Consider the following 24,224-nt stretch of genomic DNA (forward strand, 5'->3'; position numbering starts at 1 on the left):
TTAATGTTAAGGCAGAAACCTAAGTTTGTCTCAAATTTTTAAGATCGGTATTTCCAAAACCTATTTAACCCACAAATCATTGAAGTTAATTACATGTATATCCCAAAGCCAAAATCCAAATGTCCAGATCTGTATGTGCCAGAGCTTTTAACTTTTCAAATAAAGATACCTATATGAGCAAATGGGAGTTCTTTTCAGTATTATGTTTTGCCCATTCTAGTGATTACCTGACGTACTGCTGGGAGAAGTGTCTCAGAACGAGGAGAGTAAAGAGGCACTGTTGGGTGAGCTCCCTAGATCACTGGACCACTGTAATTGCTGTTTTGGGCACAAGAATGCCAAAATCTGCCTTACAGCTGTCCAGGAAACCCCATTATCCAAGAGAAAACTAGGGTCATGTGTTATTAATTTCAGTAATGAGGCCAGAACCAGTGTGAATACCACCACAGAGAGCCTTCAAAGCACACTACAGACATCAACAAATGAACCACATTTCCAGACAACTCTAGGTTTGAGTCAACAATTCCAAAAGAACCCATGTGGCAGGAGCAATGTAACTGGGAAGTTCCGGGATGGAGGCGTAGTCCAAAGCATCACAAGAGGCTTCCATGTCACAGAAGAAGTAAGATAGAATGAGTTAGAAGTGTTAGGGACACCATTATAAATCTATGAAGAAGGGAACATGTGGATGACTCTTTTCCCAGAGACTGTCAGTCACTTCAATAAGGCCCACTGTTGTTTACTAAGACACACAAAAGCTGAACCCAGCATTATGCAAACAAGGAAAAGATTCTACTCTCTTTATTATGTAACAATTTTATTTAATAACTTTATTCATGATGTATAATTTCATTATAAACTCAAAAGAAAAACAAATCCTGGGTTTGATGAGGCTTAGGAAATAACTGCTTTTTGTAATAAAGCCCAGAACTAAGAACAAATGTTTCCTCCTGGGCCTAAAGTCTCTGGAACCTATTCAGCCTCTGCCGCCTCCCCCTCTTCTCCACATTCAAACCGCACAAAGTCTACCACAGACACTCCCTGGGGCTGCACATACTGTCCCAATGTGATAGACGGATCCAGCAAGTATGGCTGCGACAGCATCTTAGTTTCTGTCTCTCCCCCAGGCTCATCGTCCAGGGAGCCAACAGAGAGAGGGGCCATGCCTACCACATGCTGCCCAAGGCGGCGGCCAAGTTCTTCAAGGTTTGCTTTCCACTCAGATATCTCGCAGATGACCAGGGCCCCGTACTTCCCCAGCACCAGGTTGTGGAGTGAGGGACTGTGCATTGTTCCATGGACATAAGAGCCAACATAGAACCCATTTGGCACCTTCACCCATGCAGCTCGTTTAAGAGTCATGTTTTCTCCCAGTTTCCCTATAAAAAAGCAAAAACAAAAAACACGCTTCCAGAATATGATGACTATCGTAGTACCAAATACACAAAGAGGTGGCCAATTTGGGAGACAGTCTTTGGCATTTATACTGTGGATATACTGTAAGATGGAACTACCATTTTCAGTTTAAAGAGGAAAAGGTGTGTACAGGGAGGTGGGGAAAACAGAGAGTACCTTTATGGAGCGCCAACTATGTGCCAGGCAGGCTAAATTTAAAAACAAAGGCTATGCCCTGGCCGGTTGCCCAATGGTTAGAGCATCGGCCCACACACTGAAGGATCTCAGGTTCGATTCCGGTTAAGACACACCTGGGTTGCAGGTTTGACTCCCAGCTCCAGTTGGGGTGCGTGCGGGAGGCAACCAATCGATGTATCTCTTTCACATCGATGTTTCTCTCTCTTCTCCCCCCTCCCTCCCTCTCTAAAATTCAATGGAAAAAATATCCTCCATTATTTACAAATAAAAATAAAAACTTAAAAAATAAGCTATGGTGTCACACAGATCCTGGACTCAGGTCTCAGTTCTGCCTCTTACCAGGTATATGACCTTAGGAAAGTAACTTAATGATATAATTCCATTTACTAATTTATCAAGCCTTAGTTGCTTCATGTATAAAATGGAGATACCACTTAAAATAACCTGAAAGCAGGATTACTGGGAGAAATAAATAATACATATAAGAGCACTCAAATGCTGGCTACTGTTTTAACCATAGGCTTATACAGCTTACTAGTAAGTAACCTACCAGCACAAGGTCACATAGCTAATACATGGCAGACTGGAATTAAAACTCAGATCTGACTACAAAGCAATTAAGTCTTTTTTTCCCACCATATTACCATCCCTCCCAAATGCCACCATAACTGACACAGACAACTCTGGATTATCCATTGTATCAGGGAAAAGTCCACAACTAAAAGCCCCAGAAAATCCAAAACCCTGTGTCATCTCATAGTTTCAACTTCCTCTCATCAAAACAAAATTTCTTAAAAAATCACATTTTAAGAGGCCCTTATGAGAACCAAAAATGGATTTCAGTTTTCCCCTTTTTCTTAGGATGCTTTACCCTCTAAGAGAAGTCCAAATAAGCCAAAAGGTTGGGAGGGGTAAAAGAATAAACAAAGGGGTCTGGATAAATATCCCTGAATTAGCCATAAGTTATATCTAAAAGTCACAAAAGGGAGTATCCAGAAACCAGAAAGAATCTTACACAGCTCAAAATATCTACCCAATAGTTAATTCCCAGAAATTAACAAGAGGCTGAAAAACCTAGTTCTTCCAGAATTTCTTAATTAGCTCCATAAATGGCTGTCTGCCTGGTTTCTCATCTATGACTCACTGAAACATTATACATACTTCAAGACAACCTGATAGAAACTGATGCCTTGACTGGAAATGTAAGATGAGCAATAAATTCCCGGCAAGCTCAAACTCCAGCCTTACTTCCCTCCCGCCATCAAGGACACCTAGGAAAAAAGTAAAATCCCCACCAGTCCCACCACAATGATCCAGACCCGGTTCCTATAGCCGTGGGCTCTGAGAGACTACCTTCACAAGTTCAGGATCCGATGTTTTTAAAAGAGAAACCAAATTCCTAAAAATGATGGCCCTAAATGTCCCTGGGTCCCTTTATAAAGATGAAATGACCTTTGACGTATTATTTCCCCAGAGTAGTCAACAGATGTCACAAGGCCATCTCTGCCTAAAGACATGCTTTGTTTGGTCAGCACAGTAATGCATCCAAGCATTAAAGTAATTTTATTAATTGCAAACAGATAAAAACTGAAATTTTTGTACTCAAATCTAAATTCTTTTAAAGAAGCTTTAAAATTCTGATGAAACTGGAACCCCATTTCCCCCAGGTTAACAACTGGCTAGCGCTTGGTAATGGTTCTTTTCAGTAGAGTGTGAGCTTTTCGGTCCTACTGCTCCCTAATATCTAACACACAATCCACTGAGCACATTCTTATTATCTGATCCTTTTAGGCACATGAGCTTGTAATTCTTCATCTAGATTTGGAGGAATACCAAAGACACCAAGAGATCGAGTTCTTAATTTCTAGTTTCCAGAATCCTTACAAATACTCACCAATTGCTAAGGCCAGCTGGTCCTTGAGAGAGCCTTTCCTCTCAGGCCCAAAGGGAAGTTCAGAGAGCTCAGAGGAATTCAAGAAGCCCTAAGTGCACACACACACACAAAACAAACATGAATCAGTTTTGTACTACTCAATTTATCAAAAACTAGGCAAATATAGCTTATTTCTCAGAAAATGATATAAGACAACTAAATATAGATGATATTTTCATTAAGCCAAGGATGTTAAAAATTGACAACAGTTCCATTTTTATAAACATTTTATTCTATCACTCCACTACCCCAATTCCACCCCACTCCTATCTTCTGGCCCTTTTTCTTTTTTAAAAAAGGTATTTTTTTAGAGAGAGAGAAACATCAATGTGAGAAGCAGAACATTTACTGACTTGCCTCCTGCACAGCCCCTACCAGGGATCTAGCCACAAACCTTTTGGTGCATGGGACAAAGCTCAACCAACTGAGCCACACCGGCCAAGCTGGCCTAACTTCTTAAAATGTAGTTTCCTAGGTATCAGGAATAATATTTTCATATCAATCATAACATTTTAAAGCTTAAAAGGTTTGTGAGTCCTAGCCAGTTCAGCTCAGTGGATAGAGCATTGGCCCATGGACTGAAGAGTCGAGGCTCCATCAGGTCAAGGGTATGGACCTCAGTTGCAGGCTGGATCCCTGGCCCCAGTAAGAGTGCATACAGGAAGCAACCAATCAATGTGTCTCTCTCACATCGATATTTCTCTCTCTATCTCTCCCCCTCCCTTTCACTCTCTCTAAAAAATAAAATCAATGGAAAAATATCCTTTGGGTGAGGATTAAAAAAATAAAAAGGTCTGCAGATTGTTTGAATGCATAATGTTACAAATTCAAAGGAGGAGAACTGGACAATAGCTCACAAAACTACAATCCTATTCCTAGGAATTTACCCTGGCAATACACTTCCAACATTATGAGTGTACATATTCAGTGAGCAATTATGTCTAATCATAAAATACTGGAAACAGCCTTAAATGCCTAAACCTAAGAGAAGGCTGGTTGAATCAACCACAGCTCAGCCATACAATGGTATACTATGCAACTGAAAAAAGAAAAAAAGGAGAGCTCCATGAGCTGCTATGGAGTATTTCTAGCTATATTAAATGAAAAAAATAAATTTAAAGAGTATATACAAATTATACTACCAGTTGTATAAAAGGTATTTTTTGTTGTTTTTTTTAAATTCTTTTTTAAAATATATATATTTTATTGATTTCAGAGAGGAAGGGGGGAGAGAGAGAGAGAAACATCAGTGATGAGAGAATCATCGATTGGCTGCTTCCTGTACGCCCCCTACTGGGGATTGAGCCTGCAACCCAGGCATGTGCCCTTGACCAGCATCAAACCCGGGACCCTTAGTCCACAGGCCAACATTCTATCCACTGAGACAAACCAGCCAGGGTGTGTAAGAGGTATTTGTATAAATATGCTTATTTTTGTGAAAAGACATAAAGGATAACCATAAATCAATAAAGTTGGTTATCTATAGGAGTGGATAGGAAATGGGATAGAAAGGAGACAAGAGGGAGGAAAGCAGGTGTGTGTGTGTGTGTGTGTGTGTGTGTGTGTGTGATAACTTTCAGAACCTTGTTAATGTGTTACACATTCAAAAATTAAATTAACAAGGTTTTGGAATCAAAATGAAAATTGACTAAAAGGAAACATAAAACTCTAACTGTATTTCAAATGAACAACATAACCTCACAGGTGTGTGTGTGTGTATGTGAATAATCCAAGTAACTTTCAATACAATTCTTTGACCACATAACTTCAATGTAAAGACAAAAGAACATCAAAGAAATTCAAGATTTCTTTGATGTTCTTTTGTCTTAGCAAGTTTGTTATTTGCAGTGGTCAGGTATAGTAACTCTGGAACAATTTGGTGTGTATTGTAACATGGAGTAAATAAGTAAACATATCAAGGTTGCTAGGAGCCAATGTACTCACTATGAGAGAGGGAAGATAAAATGACAGAATGGGGGAAGAAAAGGAAGAACCCTGTGGTGCAGGACTAGAATTGAACTATAAATTCTAATCTACACACACACACACACACACACACACACACACACACACACGTCCTGTCTGCTAAAAGAACAGAGCAGCAATGACATCTCATAGAAATAAATATACCTAGATCTTGGTTTCTCAAAACCATTCCCCGACTAAAACGGATCAGGATTCCTTAGAGAAGCAAACAATTCCATGTTTGGAGCAAGGAAAGTATGACACAGGTAAGTCCAGAATATCTTGTATGCCAAAAAAGTAAAGAAACACTCATAAAATAATGAGGATATTTCAAAGGACAATGGAACCAGCCTGCACAGGTTTGCCTTGCACTGGCCAAATCCAGGAATAATTTGAGCATCAAAATAAATAATGCTTTAAAAACCCTCTTGATTTACATTTCGAACTCCCCACTCAGCTATCAAATGCCGAGACACCCAAATTCTTTGGAGAATATTTTTAACCTTTCAAACGTTTTAACCTCCAAGCATATTTATAGTGCTATTCAAACTTTTCTGAAGTCTAAACAAAGCAGGAACATTTTCTGTTGCCTTTTTTTTTCTTTTTAGTGAGAGGTAAATAACACTAAGCAAATTTCTAGCAAAGGGATGGAACCATAACAGCAGGACAATATTTTTCTAATTATAGATTTTCATATTTGATTGGATGTTAATAATTGCTATGATCAAAGATGCTTGGGAAATGCTGGATTAAACAAATTTCCTTACTGTAGAACCACTCAGAGATCTGAAATGTGTTAGCAGGCATGGAATCCACCAAAAATAAATGTATAAATAAATAATTATACAATGAATTGTAGCTTGCTGTATAAAGTAAGAATCGATGAATCAATGTTGCACTAAACGAAGGGAGACGTTTCTTACAGTAGAATGCCAACTAACAAAATTAATATATATAAAACAAATTATAAGAGTTAAAAAAAATTACCCTCATGTAACTATCATAGTAATAACTGATCTGCCAAGAATCATCAATGGATGCTAAAACTATTAGGCAAAAGTTTTTTGTGTGTGTTGTTGTTTTAAATACATTTTTATTTATTTCAGAGATGGAGGGAGAAGGGAAGGGAGACAGAAACATCAATGATGACAGGGAATCATTGATTAGCTACCTCCTACACGACCCACACTGGAGATTGAGCCCGAAATCCGGGCATGTGCCCCAATCAGAAATCGAACCATGATTTCCTGGTTCAGAGGTCAATGCTCAATCACAGGCTAGGCAAAAGTTTTTTGGAAGCTGGATGTTTATACAGTCTCAAGGAATCTTCCATAGAGATAAGTTAATTACAAAGAGGGACATGGTAACTTGACAGTGGAGAAATATAGCAGAAACTATCTTAACCGAGAGATCAAAATTAGCATCAATAATGGGACCAACAGTTATTATGTACCTCCTGATGTGATGTTCTGAGGAAAATACAGGATGATTTATTTTCTATTCTTACAAAAATCCATATTGTGCATCTAAATAAGAAGAAACATCAAACCCAAATTGAAGGACATTCTACAAAACTGGCCTGTACTCTTCAAAAATGTCAATGTAGTCTGGCTGGTGTGGCTCCATGGTTGAGTGTTGACCCATGAACCAGGAGGTCACAGTTCAATTCTCGGTCAGAGCACATGCCCAGGTTGGGGGCTCGATCCCCAGTGTGGGACATGCAGGAGGCAGCCAATCAATTCTCTCTCACGATTGATGTTTCTATCTCTCCCTCTCCCTTTCTCTCTGAAATCAATAAAAATATATTTTAAAAAGAAAAAGTAGCCCTAGCCGGCTTGGCTCAGTGGATAGAGCGTCGGCCTGCGGAATGAAGGGTCTCAGGTTCGATTCCGGCCAGGGGCACGTGCCCAAGTTGTGGGCTCGATCCCCAGTGTGGGGCGTGCAGGAAGCAGCCTATCAATGATTCTCTATCATCATTGATGTTTCTATCTCTCTCTCCTCTCCCTTCCTCTCTGGAATCAATAAAGAAATATATTTAAAAATAAAAAAAAGAAAAAGTAAATTTAATGAAAGATAAAGGAAACGGAACAGATGATAACTAAAAATTGCGTTGATAATAATAAAAGGAAATCAAGCTAAAGGAACCAAAGTCTCTTATTATAGTTAATGAAACAGAAACACAGTAAAGTAAGTGAATGGCTCAGTGTTACAAATAGAATCAATGGCAAAGTCAAGATTAGAATTTATAGTTCAAGTGATTCATCTACTCAATACAATTCTAAACAATAATCTCAATGCAATTTTCCATATAATGTGACTATTTAATGCCAGTAACAATCAGCATTTACCATGAGATCTCAAGAAAAGGATAAATAGGAAGAGAAAAGTGGTAGTACTAAATTTTTAAAAAATTGTGCAAGCAGCCCATTTATTTTTGCCTTGAACAAAGGCAAATAAGCTTGAATCAAAAGCAAATATATCATTCATTCCTTGATCCTTCTATGAACAAAAATAACCTTATTCTTCTAAATTATGCCTTCTCCAATATCTTTTTTATTATTATTATTGGTTTTTAGAGAGAGAGGAAGGGAAAGGAAAAGAGAAAGTATTTACAGAAACATTGGTGTGAGAGTGGAACATCCATCTGCTGCCTCCTGCACGTCCCCTACCAGGAATCGAGCCAAGAAACTCAGGCACGTGCCCTGACCAGGAAATGAGCCTGTAACCAACGTCTGTCTTGGTGCATGGGACGACGTCCACCCCATCGAGGCACCTAGGCCCGAGCTCCAATATCTTTCTTTAAGAGTCCTTTCCTCAGGTCAGATTTCTGAATACCTGACTGTCTGACTCCACCCCACTGGCATTCATTCATTCATTTAATACAGATTTACTGAGCCTCAACTAAGCGCTGGGCCCACTTCTTTTTCACCAGAGACATAGAAGTGAAAAGACAAATCCCCTGCCTCACAAAGCTTGTGTTCTACTGGGAAAGACAGACACATACAAGCAAATAAAAATGTAATACCCAAGCACTATAACAAAAAAAATGTTAATGAAATAAGTTAAGTGGACAGAGCCACAGGAGGAAGGTACACCTCTCCAAAGAGATCACATTTAAGCAGAGACAAGAAGGGAGACGTGAGACTGTCTGTCTGAAAAAGTAAACAACGAAGACTCTAAAGAGGGGAGGCAGAGGGAACAAATCCAGCATGTTGGAGACAACACACTGGAGACCCCAAAACTCACTTTACTGTAAGTGGAAACTTGGTCCTTTAGGCTCTGACAATGCAACATGGTTCCAAGGGCTACTTGCTGGACCAATTGTTGAAATTTTAGATTTCTTGCAACAAAATCTGTCTCACAGTTTACCTGTAGGAACAAATTGATGTTGCTGTATAAGCTATTTACTGATAGTTTCCAAAAGTGCCTTAAGGTTGGAGAGTAAGCCAAGGTATTGACAGAACAAGCTGTAGACTCAACAAAGCAGAAATAAATGACCCCAGAACTTTAAATCTGCAGTTCCTCTCCTAGCTGAGGCCAAAAGCTGAATAAGCGATTCCCGCAGCATCCCTTAGTTAGCAATGACTTGAACATTCAGAAGATGGTCCACAATGTCCCCAAAAGACTCACTCGCCTGTGACTGCATGCCTTAATCAACTGATGCCCCAGCCTCCCCCAACTACAAACCAGTTTTGTTATCAGCTTATTTATCTCCTTCTCTCACTCTAAACTCTAATCCCACTCTAATCCCAATCTGATTCTTCATTAATTGTGGCCCCCAAATTCTAAAACAGCTACTCTCTATCCATCAACTAATTAATATAATTCCTAGCTTTAAAATCAAACTGTTCCAGGAAACAATCAGTGACAAGGTATAAGGCTACAGGTATAAGGGACCATGCCCCTACCTTTCCCAGGTGACCACTGGCAAATTTCTGACATTTAGGAGTCATATTCCAGACTGCTAGGTCTTTTCTCATCAGCACACCTGTGCATTTCTATACTTAAGTGACTACGCAGCTAATAACTATGGTCTCATGGGTTTCATTCAACTACCCTTCACGGCTCTCAAACATCTATTCTTTCAGAATGCCAACAGTCTACCACAAAGCCGTACACTGAAGGGGCAGGTGTCCCTGGTATATGGAATTCTGGACATCTCACCTCAACTAACACCGTGGAGTTCCCTTCCTGCAGCAGCCCAATCAGACCTTCTTTTGTCTTCCTCCCATGGAGCTTGGCAGCTTTGCTCCAGCCCTCCTTCTGGGCCTTCTCATGAAGCCAGCTCTCCGCCTATAAATTGGAAAGGAAAAGGGCCGATGACAAAGTCACAGAATTTAGAACTGAACGGGGCGCTAAACTATGTCCAGGTCCCCTGACTCTTCCTGCTTCCCTTCAATCCCATAAGAGAAACTGAAGTAATCTATGGCAGCCCTATGGCTACATGCCAAACACTAGCACTGTGCCTGGTGCGTTGGGTAAACTTAATCCTCACCACGCCCCTATGGGGCAGATATTTAATCCTGGTCCGTCCGACTCCAAAGCTCACACAAGCCCTTTCAGCTCTAAGCAGCAGGAAACAGCATTGCCGTTTTGCAAGATGTAAGAAGGTTTGCTAAGCCTGGGATCCTGAATCAACTGCTTCCTAATAGGACGGAGTCATCGGCTGGGGCTGTCACTTCAGTCAGAATCCTACCTAGAGGTCGGCGTTAGGAGTCACCGGACAGAAGTCCGACTTCCACGCTCCCCAGCGCGACCTCCCGAAGAGACTGAGACCCGCCCCGGTGCCGCCCCCGGTCCCCTGCCCCGCCCCCCGCACACCTGTTTGAGGTCCCCGCCACAAGTCTCCAGAGCTTTCTTGCAGTTCACAAAAGAATAGCCCGTTTTTCGCCGCAACTTCACGAGGAGCTCCTTGCTGGAGGCCGAGGACAGCCCGTGCCCCGCGTGAAAGGTGTGCCATGGCTGAGGCGACTGAAGCGGAAGGGGCCCCGCCTGGAGGAGGCAAAGAAAAAGGGACGAGAAGCAGAACTCAGCGAGGTGTTCCGGGGACCGAAAGCGTGTCCGCAGCGAGGCGGCCTGAAGAGGGACTGGGGCCCGGGGATGGGGGAAGGCAGCGCGCGGAAGCTGGACCGCGAAGAGGCAAGGAGGTGGGGGAAAGGTTGGGGTGGGGTCGGAAAGGGGGTCGGAGGTAGGGTACCCGGGAGACCTGCAAGGAAAGCAGGTCGGTGCGGGGGCCAAGACCCCTCACCGGGCAGCTCCCGGTCCGCGCGACCAGACAGAGACGCAGTGACCGCGGCAGCGACATCTCTCCGGCCGCCGCACGCTGCTGCGGGCCCGGCGCACTGATGAGGCCACGGGCCTACGGCGTGGCGGCAGGGCCAAACCTCTCCGCCGGGAGGTGCCGAACGGGGATGCCGCCACCTGCTGGCCGGAGGGCGCACACTTGCCTCCCCCTCTGGGCTTATTGAGATGACATTTCAGACCGGAATTGCTACCCCCAAGTGAAATAGGAAACCATGAGACAAAGTCGTCACAAAATAACAATACAAGACATGTGGTAACACTTTGTTTCTTTATTTCCAATGCTCTTTCATATTCATTATCCATTTATGAATCAAGACAAAATTGTGAGGTAGGTGGGTGGGTTCAGAAATTTGCCAGCGGTCACCTGGGAAAGGTAGGGGCATGGTCCCTTCAACAAACTCAATAAGTATTTGTTGAATGAGCAAAATACTTATTGAACACTAAATAAATAACATGTGCCAGGAACTATGCTAGGCTTCAGGGAATTAGAGATAATAAACTACAGCCCTACCCTCCCAAGTAATCTATCTAATGGTGAGAAAATAGGGAGCAGACACATGGCCACACAAGACAAGGTAGGTCTCAAAAGATGAACAGTTAAAGGGTGTCAAAGGAGAAAGAAATCACATCCAAACAGAGGGCTCCGGAAAAGCTTTTTTTTTTTTTTTTCAGGATAGAGGCTAATAGTAGTGAAGATTTTGACAGCTAGAACTAGCCCCTCCAGGGAAGGAATCATCAAAGAGAATGAAGAAAGAAGTCAGGGAAGCTTGGTGTGGATTTAGGGAACAAAGAATAGACTTTTGGCCTGAGATTGCAATACATTTGGAAACCAGCAGGAAACGAAGTAGAGGGTGATTTAGGATTACACAGGATAGACTGAGTACCAAGCAGAGGAGCTTATTCTTGCTTCTTCTGTAGGCAGCAGCAGAAGCAAATCAGGGATGATTTTGGAAAAGTTGGAGGCCAGGAGGCCAGAGGAAGTGATATGTGGCCCATGGAGTAAGGATAGCCCCAACCAGAGTTACCGCAGTGGGAAGAGAAAAGAGATGAAGGCAAAACACATTAGGAAGGAAGGACTGACAGGGCTTAGACACCTAAAGAAAAATAGAGAAGAACCAAGTACTTTGTGATCAGGACTCCGACTCCAAAAAGAATGAAGAAGGTACAGGCCAAAGGACAGCTCTGCTGCCTATCCCCAGCTTCAGGCTTGGGAGGACCTGACCCAGTTAGAGCCATGGTCCCACCAGACTATCTCTAGAAGCAAGAAGTGGGTGATCTGAGGCTTCTTACTTCCCAGAACCCCAACAAAAGCCTGAGTTCTTTGGATGTAGAAGAGATCTTTCATGCTCATGTTTCTTTCCCTTTAAAAAAAAAATTCCAGTAGAATCTGGTCAAATACTGGATGTGATCAGTGACAGTCTCTGCAGCCACTGTTCTCCCATCTTATCTACCTCCCCTTCCCCTAAAAGCCCTGGATACCCTCCCATCATCATCCTTTGCTGAGAACGAGAGCTAGGAACTTCCTTTGTGCTCTAATCCAGCGCTGCTAGGGCTCTAGGATTCTTAGCCAGCAGGCACCTCCCTGTACCTGCCCAAGAGTATCTGGGGAAACTAAGAGGGAAGGAGGAAAGAGAGAGGCAAGGGAAATCCATTCTTTTTGGTCCTTATGTTTCTGGCTTTGGAGATATGGCAGTTCCTTCATTAGGACAAGGAGTTCGGAGGAGCAGAAGGATGAGGTCAAACAGGTCTTCGTTCCCTGTGCCTGGCCCTATAGATGTTGACATTCTCGTCCTCATCCCGCTGGGCCAGCTCCAGCTGGAAATGCTGGGGCAGGAGGTACTGAAAGAAGCTCTCTGTCCCATGCTCCTCTCTCATCTTGGAGGCCAGATAGATGGTGCCATGGGGCCCGCACAGGTGTTGGAGCGTCCCCAGCAGCAGTGGGAAGGTGGACTCCAGATACACAATATCAGCCCCCAGCACCAGGTCATAGTCGCCAGGGAAGACATGCTGGTCAATCCCCCAGGACAAAGCGCGGACCTGGGCCCGGGCTCCCGCTGGCACGTTGGCCTGGACGTTGCCCTGGATCTGTTCTAGGGCCAGGGGCAGGTCAGTGATGGTAACATCCCCCCCTGGGAGAGAGAGGGAAGAGAAATGAAAGTCAGAGGGACCGACAAAGGGGTCGCGGCTCCTGCCCGAAGGTCCAGAGGCCTCAGAGCTTGGAGGACAATGTGTTGACAGCCGAAGTCCACCTTTTGGCTTCAGTTGCACTAACCTCCACCTTACCCACCGCCATTCTCATTACTCTACATTCTACAACATCAACATTCTCTCTGAGCTAATCTTCAACCTCTCTGCTCACAACACAACAATCGTATGTCAGCAGAAGCCCGGGCAGCAATAAGCTGGACACGGGCTATGCATCCACCCCCTACGGACTCGGACCAGCTTCAGAGGTCTGGGAAGCTTCCCAGAAGACGTGCCCTCAGTGAGCCTTAAAGGACATGTCAGGTGGAGCTTCCCAAGCAGAGAACTGAGAGTACAAAGGCCTGGTGGTGAGAGAGCATGGAGTACTCAAGGAAGGCTGGATCTTAGATAATGTGGAAGGGAGGAGAAAAGTGTCAAGACATGAGAGTAAAGAGAAAAATGATGACATGCTAAGGAGATTCAGGCTTGATCCTAAGGGCAATAGGCTTTTTAAAAAATATATTTTTATTAATTTCAGAGAGAGAGGGAGATGGAGAGAGATAGAAACATCAATGATGAGAGAGAATCACTGATTGGCTGCCTCCTGCATGCCCCCTACTGAAGATCTAGCCCGCAACCCGGGCATGTGCCCTTGCCTGGAATCGAACTCGGGACCCTTCAGTCTGCAGGCCGACGCTCTATCCACTGAGCCAAACCAGCTAGGGCAGTGCAATAGGTTTTAAATATAGAAGTAGGGGGTGCAGATAATCAAACTAGCATCTCAGAAAGCGTCATTCATGCAATAAATATATGTATTGAGCATCTCTAAGTTCTGGGGATACAGTGGTGAGCAAGACAAAACCTCAGTCTTCCTACAGGTAGAGACACACTAAGTACTGTAAAACTCTTTAATCATAACCATGATGACCATTATAGAAACAGCAAGTATTAAGAATTCATTCATTCATTTATATTTATTATGTGCCTATATGCCAGGTGCTGAGAACACAGCAGTAAACCAATCGAGAATCCCACTGCTCATGGAGCTTACAGTCTAGTGGCAAGAAATCGACAACAAACAAAATATAAAATACACTGCACATGAGATGGTAATAAGTGCTCTGGTGAAGGACACATCAAGCAGGGAAGGAGAATAAGAACTGCTTGAGGGACAGGCAGGGAATGTAATTTTAAATGGGATGGTTAGGGACAGACTTACTGAAGAGATGCACTTGGGCAAAGAAAGATGGAAGTGACGGAGCAAACCACATGGATCTCTCAGGCTAAAATGTACCAAACGAGGGACCACAGAATGCAAAGACCTTGAGGCAGGAGGTGCCAGGTAGGCCTGAGGAGTAGCAGGAAGGCCAGTGGCTGGAGCAGAGTAAGTGAGGGAGATAAAAGTAGGGACTGGGTTCTAAACAGGGCCTTTTCAGGAGACTGTAAGAAATTTGGCTTTCACTCTGGCTGAGATAGAAGGCTACTGGATAATTTTAAATGGAAGAAGGAAATACACTGAGTTACGTTTTTAAAGGATTACTCTGGCTGCTGGGGTGAGAAAAGATGGCAGAGGGGCAAGGTCAGAAGCAATGATGATCATGGTTTGAACCAGGGCAGTAGCAATGTCTAACAAGTGGTCAGATCCTGAATATATTTTAAAGGTAGTCAACAGAATTTGCTGACAGATTAGATATGAAATACTAGAGAGAGAAAGAAATTGAGCCTGGCACTAAGATGTTTAGCCTGACCAACTAGAAGACCGAATTGCCATTCATTTAGATGAGGAAGATTGCAGGAGGAGCAGGATTGGGCAGGAAGATCATGAGTCTGTTTCTGGACGACACATTAAATTTAAGATATCCATCAGACAAGCACACGATATCCCAGGAGAGGAGGTTACACAAACAAGTCTGAAGGTAGAAATGGGCCAGAGAGTCATCAGCATAGAGAGGGTATTTACAGCCATGACATGATAGGATTGCTTGGGAGTGAGTGCAGACAGAACAGGGAAGGGCTCACAGCACTTCTCCTGAGCCCCGGGACACTCAAATTATCAGCTGAAAAGGAACCAACAAAAGAGAATGGAAAAGAATACCAGGGAGGTGGGCAGAAACCAGAAGAGTGGTGCCCTGGAAACCAAAGGACGTGCTTCAAGGAGGAAGAAGAGTCAAATGCTGCAAAGTTAAGAAAGGTGGGCTCATAGCTGACTCCTGTGTTTAACTGCATGGATTTGGGAATGAAGCTCACAGCTTGACTAGAGCAGCTGGAATGGATGGGGCATGAAGGGGGTGTCTCAAAATGAATTGAGGAAATAATAGGAAGAGGGGAACTACAGACAGGGAATATTAAGTCCTGAGGAATTTTTTTATAGGAGAGAAATGGGGTAGTACCTGGAGGGATATGTAGAATCTAGCATTTTTCTGAAATAGGAGAAATTACAATATATTTTGTACATTATACACACACACACACACACACACACACACACACACACACACAGAATGAACCAGAGAGAAGGAAAATCTGATAATTCTTGAGAGATGTGGATGGAGAAGTGTTTACTGGAACAATAGCTTGGAATAGATGAGAAGGTCTGGTGTCTCCTGACAAGTGGAGAGCATAACATTCATTCATGGTACACACACAACAGGAGAGAAGGTAGCACATACAGACCCAAATGCAGTGAGGTGAGTAGATCATGTGGACTTTTTCTATGAGAAAACAGAAGCAACCAGAAGAGATAGGAAACAAAGTCATCAGCTGAGAGTGAAGATAGGGGAGGAAGCATTTGGAGGTTTGAAGGGCAAGAGGGTAAGAATCAGATGTTTAGGAGAGGTGAATAAGTGGACCAGGGAGGTGCAATAGGCTAGCTGGGTAGCACTTAAGGATGCACCGAGGTTAGTAACAAATTTAACATGAAACCAGCCAGTGCACTGTGTATGCGCTAGGAGAGCCTAAGCTAGCCTGGCTAGCAGTGTCAAGGAGGCCTTCCCTGGGAAGGCTGTTTGTGCTGAGCACTAAGGGATGTGTGTGCATGAACCAGCTGGTGCAAGGACTTAAGGCACAGAGCATAGCCTGTGTGAAGGCTCCAAGGAAGGAAACATCAAGATAGACTTGAAGCCCTGGCCTGGTCACTCAGTTGGTTAGAGCATCATCCTGATATGCCAAGGTTGCAGGTTCCATCCCTGGTCACAGCACATACAAGAATCAACCAGTGAATGGATAAATGGGTGGAACAACAAGTCGATGTTTCTCTTTCTCTCAAATCAATCAATAAATAAAAATTTTAATCAACCAATGGCCCAGCCTGTATTGCTCAGTGGTTGAGCATTGACCTATGAACCAGGAGGTCATGGCTCGATTCCTGGTCAGGGCACATGCTCGATCCTCAGTGGGGGACATCCACAAGGCAGCTGATCAATGATTCTCTCTCATCATTGATGTTTCTTTTCTTTTTTAAAATATATTTTATTGATTCTTTACAGAGAGGAAGAGAGAGGGATAGAGAGTTAGAAACATCGATCAGCTGCCTCCTGCACACTACCCACTGGGGACGTGCTCACAACCAAGGTACTTGCCCTTGACCGGAATTGAACCTGGGACCCCCCCAGTCTGCAGGCCGACGCTCTATTCACTGAGCCAAACCGGTTAGGGCTCATCATTGATGTTTCTAACTCTCTCCCACTCCTTTCCTCTCTGAAATCAATAAAAATATTTTTTTAAATAAAAATAAGGGGGAGTGGGAAAGGTCAATGGAGGAAAAAAGGGGCAGATGTAATACTTTCAACAATAAAGATTAAAAATAAATAAATAAAATAAAAATCAACCAATGAATGCTAAGTGGAACAACAAATCAATGTTTCTCTATCCCTTCGTGTCTCTCTCTCTCTCTCTCTCTCTCTCTCTCTCTCTCTCTCTCTCTCAATTTTTACTAGTAAAAGCCCTCTCCCTCTCTCTTCCTCTTTCTCTGAAAATGAGGCAAAAATATATTTTTTAAAAGAATAAAATCAATTTAAGAAAGAAAAAAGATAGACTTGAGGAACTGACAGAAGGGTAATAGGAAGCACAAGGCTTGAGGAAGGGGAGGGAGAGGCACAGAAAGAGGCTAGAGAGGGGAGTAGGACCTTGGAGGCTATCTAAACGTATTGGACCTATTCTGAAAGCAACAAGAAGCTATTGAAAGATTGAAGTTGGGGCGGGGGGGAGTAATACATTCTGAAAAGATCACTCTAACTGTTGGGTGGAGTAGGCAGAGGTATACCAGTAGGCAGCAGCAAGGAGTTGAAACAGGAAGACCAGTTTGACTAACTGTGGTAGTCTAGGCAAGTAATGGTGGTGGCAGGGACTGGGGAGCTATCAGTGTCAATGGGAAACATGACATTTAAGATCCTATTAACCAACGTCACCCCAATAAATAAAAAGAGATTAAAAGATTTTTAGGAGATAAAATCAATAGGACTTGAATAATGGATATGGGGGTAAGAAAAAGAGATGTGTCCAAGGTGCTGTCTAGGTTTTCCACTGGGCAGATGGTGGTTTGATTCACGGAGATGGAGAAGTCTGAGGAAGAAACAGGTTTGGTGGGGGAAGGTCATCAGATCAAGCTTGGGCACGCCAAACTTCCCCATCTAAAAACTCTAGTGAAAATCTAAGGAAGAGATGGCAGTAGTTTGAACTAAAGATGGTGGAAGAGTGGACAACGGGGTAAGCATTAAGGACATATGACCCATGGCTGATTGAGGGAATAGACTAAGGGACAAGATGACAATCAGATTTCTGACTTGGCAGCTGAATAAGGGTCAAAGGAGGAGAAACCAGCCTAGGAGCGAGTGAAAGTAGGTGTTCCCAACCATGTCACATGCCTTTCTCCATTGTTAGCATAACTGCCCATCACTCATTCACCCATCCTTCATGGAAAACTACTGTTGACGCTCCTTCTGAGCCTGCTGTGTTCACCCTGCTCACCTCTTTCCCGTCTAACAGAGCTTCTTTTTGGACACCAGGGAGACATGACAAGAGTATGCCCACTGGCTCTGTGCAGACCTCACCAGAGCTCTTGTACTGTAACTTCCTCCCTGTCCTCCTAACTACACCCTGAGCTCCTCAGGGAGAGGACATCTGTCTTACTTGTATTCCAATACCCAGCATGACCCTTGGCACATAGAGAACGCCAAATACATGTTGGTTGAATGAATGGAAGAATGAGTGCCCGCCTCTTGGAAGACTTCCCTCAATGTCAATTTGCATTTTTAGGGAGATGACATCATAAATGTTTTTAAATGAGTGTTTTTGTGTGAGCTTTTGCCTATCGTATTATAAATTAAGGGACTGTCTCCTTTGTGGTTTCTGGTTCTTGACAAAAGTGAAGCAAAGTTTTCCTTGCCTTTTCCTTTTCCAAGTCTGTGGCACCTAATTCCGACCCCACCTCCCACAAAACACACCCTAACCCTCAGAAATTCTTAAGCTTTCTCCCAAGCAATCAAAACCTTAAAAACCTAAAATAAAATAAAATAAAATAAAAACTTTTTAAACCCCTCATAGTAAAGTTATAAAGCACTCATGAGGTTTAATACCAACAGGTTACTTCCCCTACAGGGTATCCCCAAATATGCATCCTGCCAGACCATTTAAGATCCTATTAACCAAAGGAGCTTTTAAGCGACAGTCTTGTCCATGAAATCACAAAAAGGAAAAAGGTAGAAAATCCCTTCTATTAAGGCCTGCCGGGCTTTTATATCCTGCCCCCAAATCAACCACCTTGGGCGCTCTGACAGTCAATGAGCGCTGCCTTCCACCCAAAACAGGTATTAAAGTGGGGGGGGTGGGGAGGGCTGGTCCCAAACCATTCCCCTCTCCCGAGGATCCAGGAAGAGACCATCTCTCCACATTCCCGCCCCCCCCCCACACACACACACACACACACACGCACACACACCCTCTCGGGACCACAAAGCTCACGCACCCTGCAGCGCTGCCAAGATCCCCACGATGCCGGTCCCCGCACCCAGTTCGATCACCTTCTTGTCTCGGAAATCCACGTTTTGGTTTTCGAAATAGTTGCACAGGCTCAGAGCCTATAAGAGAAAAAAAGACTGTCGCGGGCATAGCTCCATATGGCAAAGGGAGAGTCCGGGTCTGGACCTCCCGCGGGCCCGCGCCCAGAGCCGCCCACTCCTCACCGCATCCCACACGCGCGCTGCCACCCCGAGGCGGGACCCGAAGTTCTGCGTGATGCTCAGCACGTGCCCACAGAAAGAGAACCGGCTCTTCTCCGAGTAAGAGTCGGCGAAGAGCCCGACCTCCTGCGGGAACACCGATTCGGGCTCGGATGCAGGATCTGGACGGAGGTCCGCCATCAGGTCCAGAGAGAGTTGGGGACACCGCCGCCAGCCCTGGGATCCCCGACCCGTAGCGGGATGGGGTGGGGGACCTCGGGCCACGTCGGCTGCCCCGTGGCACCGAGCCCCGCCTCCTGAGTTTGCCCTCCTTCCTGCAGTTTGACTTCCTGGACGTGGAATGAGGAGCTACCCTCCCACTCGGGTCCCCAGCCCACACCCGACGGGACTCACTCCACACCACGCCGGTCAGACCGGGCGGTCTGGTCCGAGGCCCGGAGAGAGGGGAGCGGCGCGAGGATTCATTCTACCGTAGAAGTGGGGTGGCCAGACCCCTTTTACCTGCGGGGTGCACGGTTTCCTGCAACCAGGGTAGTAACCCAGAGCAGGCCCACGCAGGCTAAGGAAAGAGGCTGGGTGCGGGTCCCGACTCGCCGGCCCCGTTACCGACGAGATGCAGAGGCGCCAGGCGGCACGGATCCCCTCGGGTCCGCCCCGCCCCGCCCCGCCAAGCCCAGTGCTCTCTCTTGGGTCTTTAAGGGGCGGGGTCTGCGCGAACGTGTTTCTGCGTCATCATCGTGCGCCGCGGGCCGCGGGCCCCACGTGGGTTCAGTAGAGACACTCGGGCCGGGGATCATGGCGGGAGCCGAGGCTGGGGACGCGGCCGGAGCCCAGGCCCCGCAGCCGCAGAAGCGCTACTATCGGCAGCGCGCTCACTCCAACCCCATGGCGGACCACACGCTGCGCTAGTGAGTGTGCGGGGCAGGGGCAGGGGCAGGGGCAGGAGCGGGGCGGAGCACTCCGAATGGCCCGAAGCAGCCGCGGAGAGCGGTGGTGCCGGGCGGGCTCCGGATAGACCCGGAGGATGGGCTGGGTGACGTAAGCTTTGGGGGGTGGATCGGGTAGATTGGGCGGCGGGCGGGGTGCGGGTTGGAGGGGGCGTGGCCTTCTGGCCGAGTCTGGGTTCAGGTGCAAGTCTGGCCGGGGAAATTGTTACTGAGACTGGAGTGACGGCGGCAGAATGCCTATTACATCTTAAGGTTTCCTTTGTCGGATTTAATAAAAAAAACAAACACCCAATCCGGCCTGCATCTCACTCCATCCTCTTCACCCAGAGCACGAAAGCAAAGTAAGATCCCCGCGCTTCCAGGAAGCCAGTCTCTGGGAGAAGGGGAACTTGTGCCCAGCCAGAGTCATCAACCCCTAGATAGGGAGATGGGCGGGCCTCGTGATGGGCCTGTGATTCACAGGGTGGTTTCCACTGTATCTCCTAGAAGCCACAGGACCCACTGTTACAGAATTGTTTAGAAACCCATCTACTTCCCATCCTTACCCATCCACCCACGCACATGTAGTGACACTGCTGCAATAGTGTGGCCAGCCTTCTCACGTTTCTCACGTCTTCTCTCCACCAGCCCTGTGAAGCCAGAGGAGATGGATTGGTCTGAGCTATATCCAGAATTCTTCGCTCCACTGACTCAAAATCAGAGCCACGATGACCCAAAGGATAAGAAAGAAAAGAGAGCTCAAGCCCAAGTGGAATTTGCAGACATAGGCTGTGGCTATGGTGGCCTGTTAGGTAACACTCTGTCTGGCCCTTTCTCTGGGCAAGGAAAGGCAATGCCTAGATTCTGCCACCTCAGCAGATTTGGTGGGGGCCATAGTTGGCCTTTCCCCTTCGGACCAGACAATAGTGCTGTGACATCAGTGTGGAAAGTCTCCACCTTCCCTCTACTCTGGGTCTGTGGCCTTTGCCCTGGAGAAGGGAGGGGGCTGCCTCAAATGCATCTTAAAACGTGGGTTGTCCTGTCTGGCCTTGCCCCTGGCCCCAGTCACTACGTGAGCCATTTCACCTGCCAAGTGCCGGGTCAGTGAGCTGGTCAGCACAAGCGTCAGAGTTTAGCCACTGTGGCCAGTGATCCTGAACTGTCTTTCTCAGGGATTCCATCACTCCCCCCTCCCTCACCAGAACTCATTCCTTCTGCTCCACTCTCCTGTTTTTTAGTTCCCCTAGTAGTATTTGTATTGCCCCAATACATGCTTGCTAAGCCACTTCTCTATTTTTTTAAAAATATATTTTTTTATTGATTTCAGAGAGGAAGGGAGAGATAGAAACATCAATGATAAGAGAATCATTGATTGGCTGCCTCCTGCACGCCCCCTACTGGGGATCGAGCCCACAATCCGGGTATGTGCCCTTGACTGTAATCGAACCCGGGACCCTTCAGTCCCCAGGCCGACGCTCTATCCACTGGGCCAAACCAGCTAGGGCGCCACTTGTCTATTTTCAGATCTTCCCACAGAGATAATGACATGACAAAGTGGAAGTGCATGGTACTTGGTGGCAGAAAACTTTGGTTCCAGTTCCAGTTCTGTCTCTTTTTAGCTGTATGACCTTGGACATTTCTTATCCTGTTTCCTCATTTCACAATTTACCACAGAGTTCTAAGAGGGTTAAATGAGAGAATGTGTAAAAATACTAAAGCACTTGAAAATATACATGTGTTCCCAGGCCCTCCAACTTCCAGTCCTGGTGACAATTTTAATATCTCCCCAGCCCTCTACTCCAGTATAAAACCATCCATATAGATCTCTCTGTCCACATTTGCCATTCCGGATATTGGTAGTTGCAGACTGAGGTTTCCTTTCCTGTATTGACTCCATTGAAGTTCCTGTAGTATGAGTTGATGATTCCATTCCTATTCCTGTGTCCAGTGGAACTGTCACCGCTGTTCCCAGACACACTGATTCTGGGTCTGGAGATCCGGGTAAAGGTCTCAGACTATGTACAGGATCGGATTCGAGCCCTACGAGCAGCTCCTGGAGGTGGCTTCCAGAACATCGCCTGTCTCCGTAGCAACGCCATGAAACACCTTCCTAACTTCTTCTACAAGGGCCAGGTGGGGAGGGGCCCTGGTGGGTTAGGCTGGTAGAAAGGTGGGACATGGAGGCCAGGCTCTCACAACCCAGTTTGTGCATGTCTGTCTCACAGCTGACAAAGATGTTCTTCCTCTTCCCTGACCCACATTTCAAGCGGACGAAGCACAAGTGGCGAATCATCAGTCCCACACTACTGGCAGAATATGCCTACGTGCTGAGAGTTGGGGTGAGTTGGGAGTGGGAGGAAGGGCGGGGTGAGTGTCCTATTCAGGGACCTTCTACTAAGAATTCAATGGGGCCCTAGCTGGTTTTGCTCAGTGGATAGAGTGTCAGCCTGAGGACTGAAGGGTCCTGGGTTCGATTCTGGTCCAGGGCACATGCTCGGGTTGTGGGCTTGATCCCCAGTAGGGGGCATGCAAGAGGCAGCCAATCTGATTCTCTCTCATCATTGATGTTTCTATCTCTCTCTCTCCCTTCACCTCTGAAATCAATAAAATATTTAAAAAAAAAAAAAGAATTCAGTGAGAATGCAGCCCTTCATCTTGCTGCTCAATTGCATACAGCCCCCCTGATTTTGCCTGTGCAGGGGCTGGTATATACTATAACTGATGTGCTGGAGCTACATGAATGGATGTGTACCCATTTTGAAGGGCACCCCCTATTTGAGCGTGTGCCTCTGGAAGAGCTGGTAAGTTGGGGGCCTGAGGGAAATTGTGAAGATACAGACTCATTCCAGACTGGTTATAGTCTTTGAACCCAGCTTAGTGCCAGGAGGATGGGATGGGAGTCTCAGGGCCAGGGGTGGTCAAGGACTTATTGAACCCTTCTCCCAGAGTGAAGACCCTATTGTGGGACATTTGGGCACCTCAACTGAGGAGGGAAAGAAAGTTCTACGCAATGGAGGAAAGAATTTCCCTGCCATCTTCCGAAGAATACAGGATCCCACCCTCCAGGTGGTGACCCCCAATCCTACCCCTCCTGGTCACTGACTGCTTACCTTGCTTCATCTGGACTCCATCTTCCAGGAACTAGAAAGGAGATCAACCCCCTGGACCTTCCCAGCTGAGACTGCTGGGGCTTTGGGGCAACAATCTCTCAAAGAAGTTTTCACTACTACCCTTGCCTCTTACCTTCCTGCCCCTCCATTGCCAACAGAAAGTAGAAGAAGCTGACTGGGAAGGTCAGAAGACCTTGAACCAGTAGGGATATTTGGGAGGGTTGGGGTCTTGTTCCTCCTTAGCACTTCCTTCTCCCTCTGGGATCTCTCCTCAGCTGGAGTGAGGAATGCAATTCTCCAGTGTCCATCTAAACAGCCTGCTAAGTTCAAATCACCTGTCCACTTGTGTGTACTTTGTAGTCCTGGAGTTAACAGATATGTGGGCACATGCCCATGCTGCTGTTTCTCAGGGCAGGTGAGAGTGTGTATCATGTGTCTCCTCCCAGCCTCTCCCTGCCTAAGACGTGATCTGGGGAATTTATGCTCCCTTTATTGTGACTGTTGCTGAAGAGTCCCAGGGAGGGTGTGGGGTTGGAGACCCTCTCTTTTTTCATATTGACTTTCTTTCTTTTTAACTTTAAGAAGAAAGCAAAGCTTTTTTTTTTTTTTTAAATATATTTTATTGATTTTTTAGAGAAGAAGAGAGAGGGATAGAGAGTTAGATACATCGATGAGAGGGAAACATCAATCAGCTGCCTCTTGCACACTCCCTACTGGGGATGTGCCCACAACCAAGGTACATGCCCTTGACCGGAATCGAACCTGGGACCCTTGAGTCCGCAGGCCAACGCTCTATCCACTGAGCCAAACCGGTTTCGGCCATATTGACTTTCCATTCCAGAACTTCTGGGCTGACTGGCTGACATAAAAGGACCGCTATCCCCAAGGAACAAAGATGAAGGCTCCATAACCCATTTTACCCCATTAACTCACCTGCCATCTGCCCAGTGTCCAGTACAGGGGATGGTGGAGATGTGGTAGTACAAGAAAATTCTGCTCATACAGAGAAGGAGCAGCCTGATGAGCCAAGAAT

The 24,224-nt window shown here is 45.7% G+C and overlaps 3 protein-coding genes across 6 annotated transcripts; 1 reads left to right on the forward strand and 2 right to left on the reverse strand.

The window, feature by feature from the left end:
* Window positions 1–231: 231 nt before the first annotated feature.
* Window positions 232–10,852, reverse strand: TSFM (Ts translation elongation factor, mitochondrial). Of its 3 annotated transcripts, none has more exons than XM_008148728.3 (6): window positions 10,740–10,852; window positions 10,313–10,483; window positions 9,656–9,784; window positions 8,738–8,860; window positions 3,488–3,575; window positions 232–1,379 (listed from the first exon to the last, which is right to left on the reverse strand). In XM_008148728.3, the coding sequence occupies exons 1-6, from the start codon at window positions 10,794–10,796 to the stop codon at window positions 973–975; spliced, it is 975 nt and encodes a 324-aa protein (XP_008146950.1). In that variant the 5' UTR covers window positions 10,797–10,852; the 3' UTR covers window positions 232–972. The 3 variants fall into 3 exon arrangements, with proteins under 3 accessions (XP_008146950.1, XP_028012200.1, XP_028012198.1); XM_028156399.2 differs by having other exon boundaries at window positions 10,698–10,852; XM_028156397.2 differs by having other exon boundaries at window positions 10,689–10,852.
* Window positions 10,853–11,050: 198 nt separating this feature from the next.
* Window positions 11,051–19,741, reverse strand: EEF1AKMT3 (EEF1A lysine methyltransferase 3). Of its 2 annotated transcripts, XM_008148727.3 has the most exons (3): window positions 19,159–19,436; window positions 18,942–19,053; window positions 11,051–12,924 (listed from the first exon to the last, which is right to left on the reverse strand). In XM_008148727.3, exons 1-3 carry the CDS (start codon window positions 19,333–19,335, stop codon window positions 12,533–12,535), a joined length of 681 nt encoding a protein of 226 aa, XP_008146949.1. In that variant the 5' UTR covers window positions 19,336–19,436; the 3' UTR covers window positions 11,051–12,532. The 2 variants fall into 2 exon arrangements, 1 of the variants encoding a protein (XP_008146949.1); XR_008556588.1 differs by lacking the exons at window positions 11,051–12,924; window positions 19,159–19,436 and adding an exon at window positions 19,549–19,741 and having other exon boundaries at window positions 18,992–19,053.
* Window positions 19,742–19,896: 155 nt separating this feature from the next.
* Window positions 19,897–23,531, forward strand: METTL1 (methyltransferase 1, tRNA methylguanosine). Its single transcript, XM_008148726.3, has 6 exons — window positions 19,897–20,063; window positions 20,730–20,893; window positions 22,030–22,214; window positions 22,307–22,420; window positions 22,781–22,882; window positions 23,028–23,531. The coding sequence occupies exons 1-6, from the start codon at window positions 19,951–19,953 to the stop codon at window positions 23,181–23,183; spliced, it is 834 nt and encodes a 277-aa protein (XP_008146948.2). The 5' UTR covers window positions 19,897–19,950; the 3' UTR covers window positions 23,184–23,531.
* The last annotated feature ends 693 nt before the right edge of the window (window positions 23,532–24,224 follow it).

Source organism: Eptesicus fuscus, chromosome 7, assembly GCF_027574615.1.
Source record: "Eptesicus fuscus isolate TK198812 chromosome 7, DD_ASM_mEF_20220401, whole genome shotgun sequence".
NCBI classification, from domain to species: Eukaryota; Metazoa; Chordata; class Mammalia; order Chiroptera; family Vespertilionidae; genus Eptesicus; species Eptesicus fuscus.

What these genes read in the sequence shown, in the direction of transcription:
- TSFM (XM_028156397.2), bottom strand. Translation starts at nt 10,796, where the DNA reads ATGTCGCTGCCGCGGTCACTGCGTCTCTGTCTGGTCGCGCGGACCGGG. An exon ending in GTGGCGGGGACCTCAAACAG is followed by an intron (nt 9,785 to 10,312) that starts GTGTGCGGGGGG and finishes TCCAATTTATAG; the next exon opens with GCGGAGAGCTGGCTTCATGA. An exon ending in AAGTTTCCACTTACAGTAAA is followed by an intron (nt 3,576 to 8,737) that starts GTGAGTTTTGGG and finishes GTGTGCACTTAG; the next exon opens with GGCTTCTTGAATTCCTCTGA.
- EEF1AKMT3 (XM_008148727.3), bottom strand. Translation starts at nt 19,335, where the DNA reads ATGGCGGACCTCCGTCCAGATCCTGCATCCGAGCCCGAATCGGTGTTC. An exon ending in CAGCGCGCGTGTGGGATGCG is followed by an intron (nt 19,054 to 19,158) that starts GTGAGGAGTGGG and finishes TTTCTCTTATAG; the next exon opens with GCTCTGAGCCTGTGCAACTA. An exon ending in GATCTTGGCAGCGCTGCAGG is followed by an intron (nt 12,925 to 18,941) that starts GTGCGTGAGCTT and finishes TCTCTCTCCCAG; the next exon opens with GGGGGGATGTTACCATCACT.
- METTL1 (XM_008148726.3), top strand. Translation starts at nt 19,951, where the DNA reads ATGGCGGGAGCCGAGGCTGGGGACGCGGCCGGAGCCCAGGCCCCGCAG. An exon ending in TGGCTATGGTGGCCTGTTAG is followed by an intron (nt 20,894 to 22,029) that starts GTAACACTCTGT and finishes TCCTGTGTCCAG; the next exon opens with TGGAACTGTCACCGCTGTTC. An exon ending in ACTTCTTCTACAAGGGCCAG is followed by an intron (nt 22,215 to 22,306) that starts GTGGGGAGGGGC and finishes TCTGTCTCACAG; the next exon opens with CTGACAAAGATGTTCTTCCT.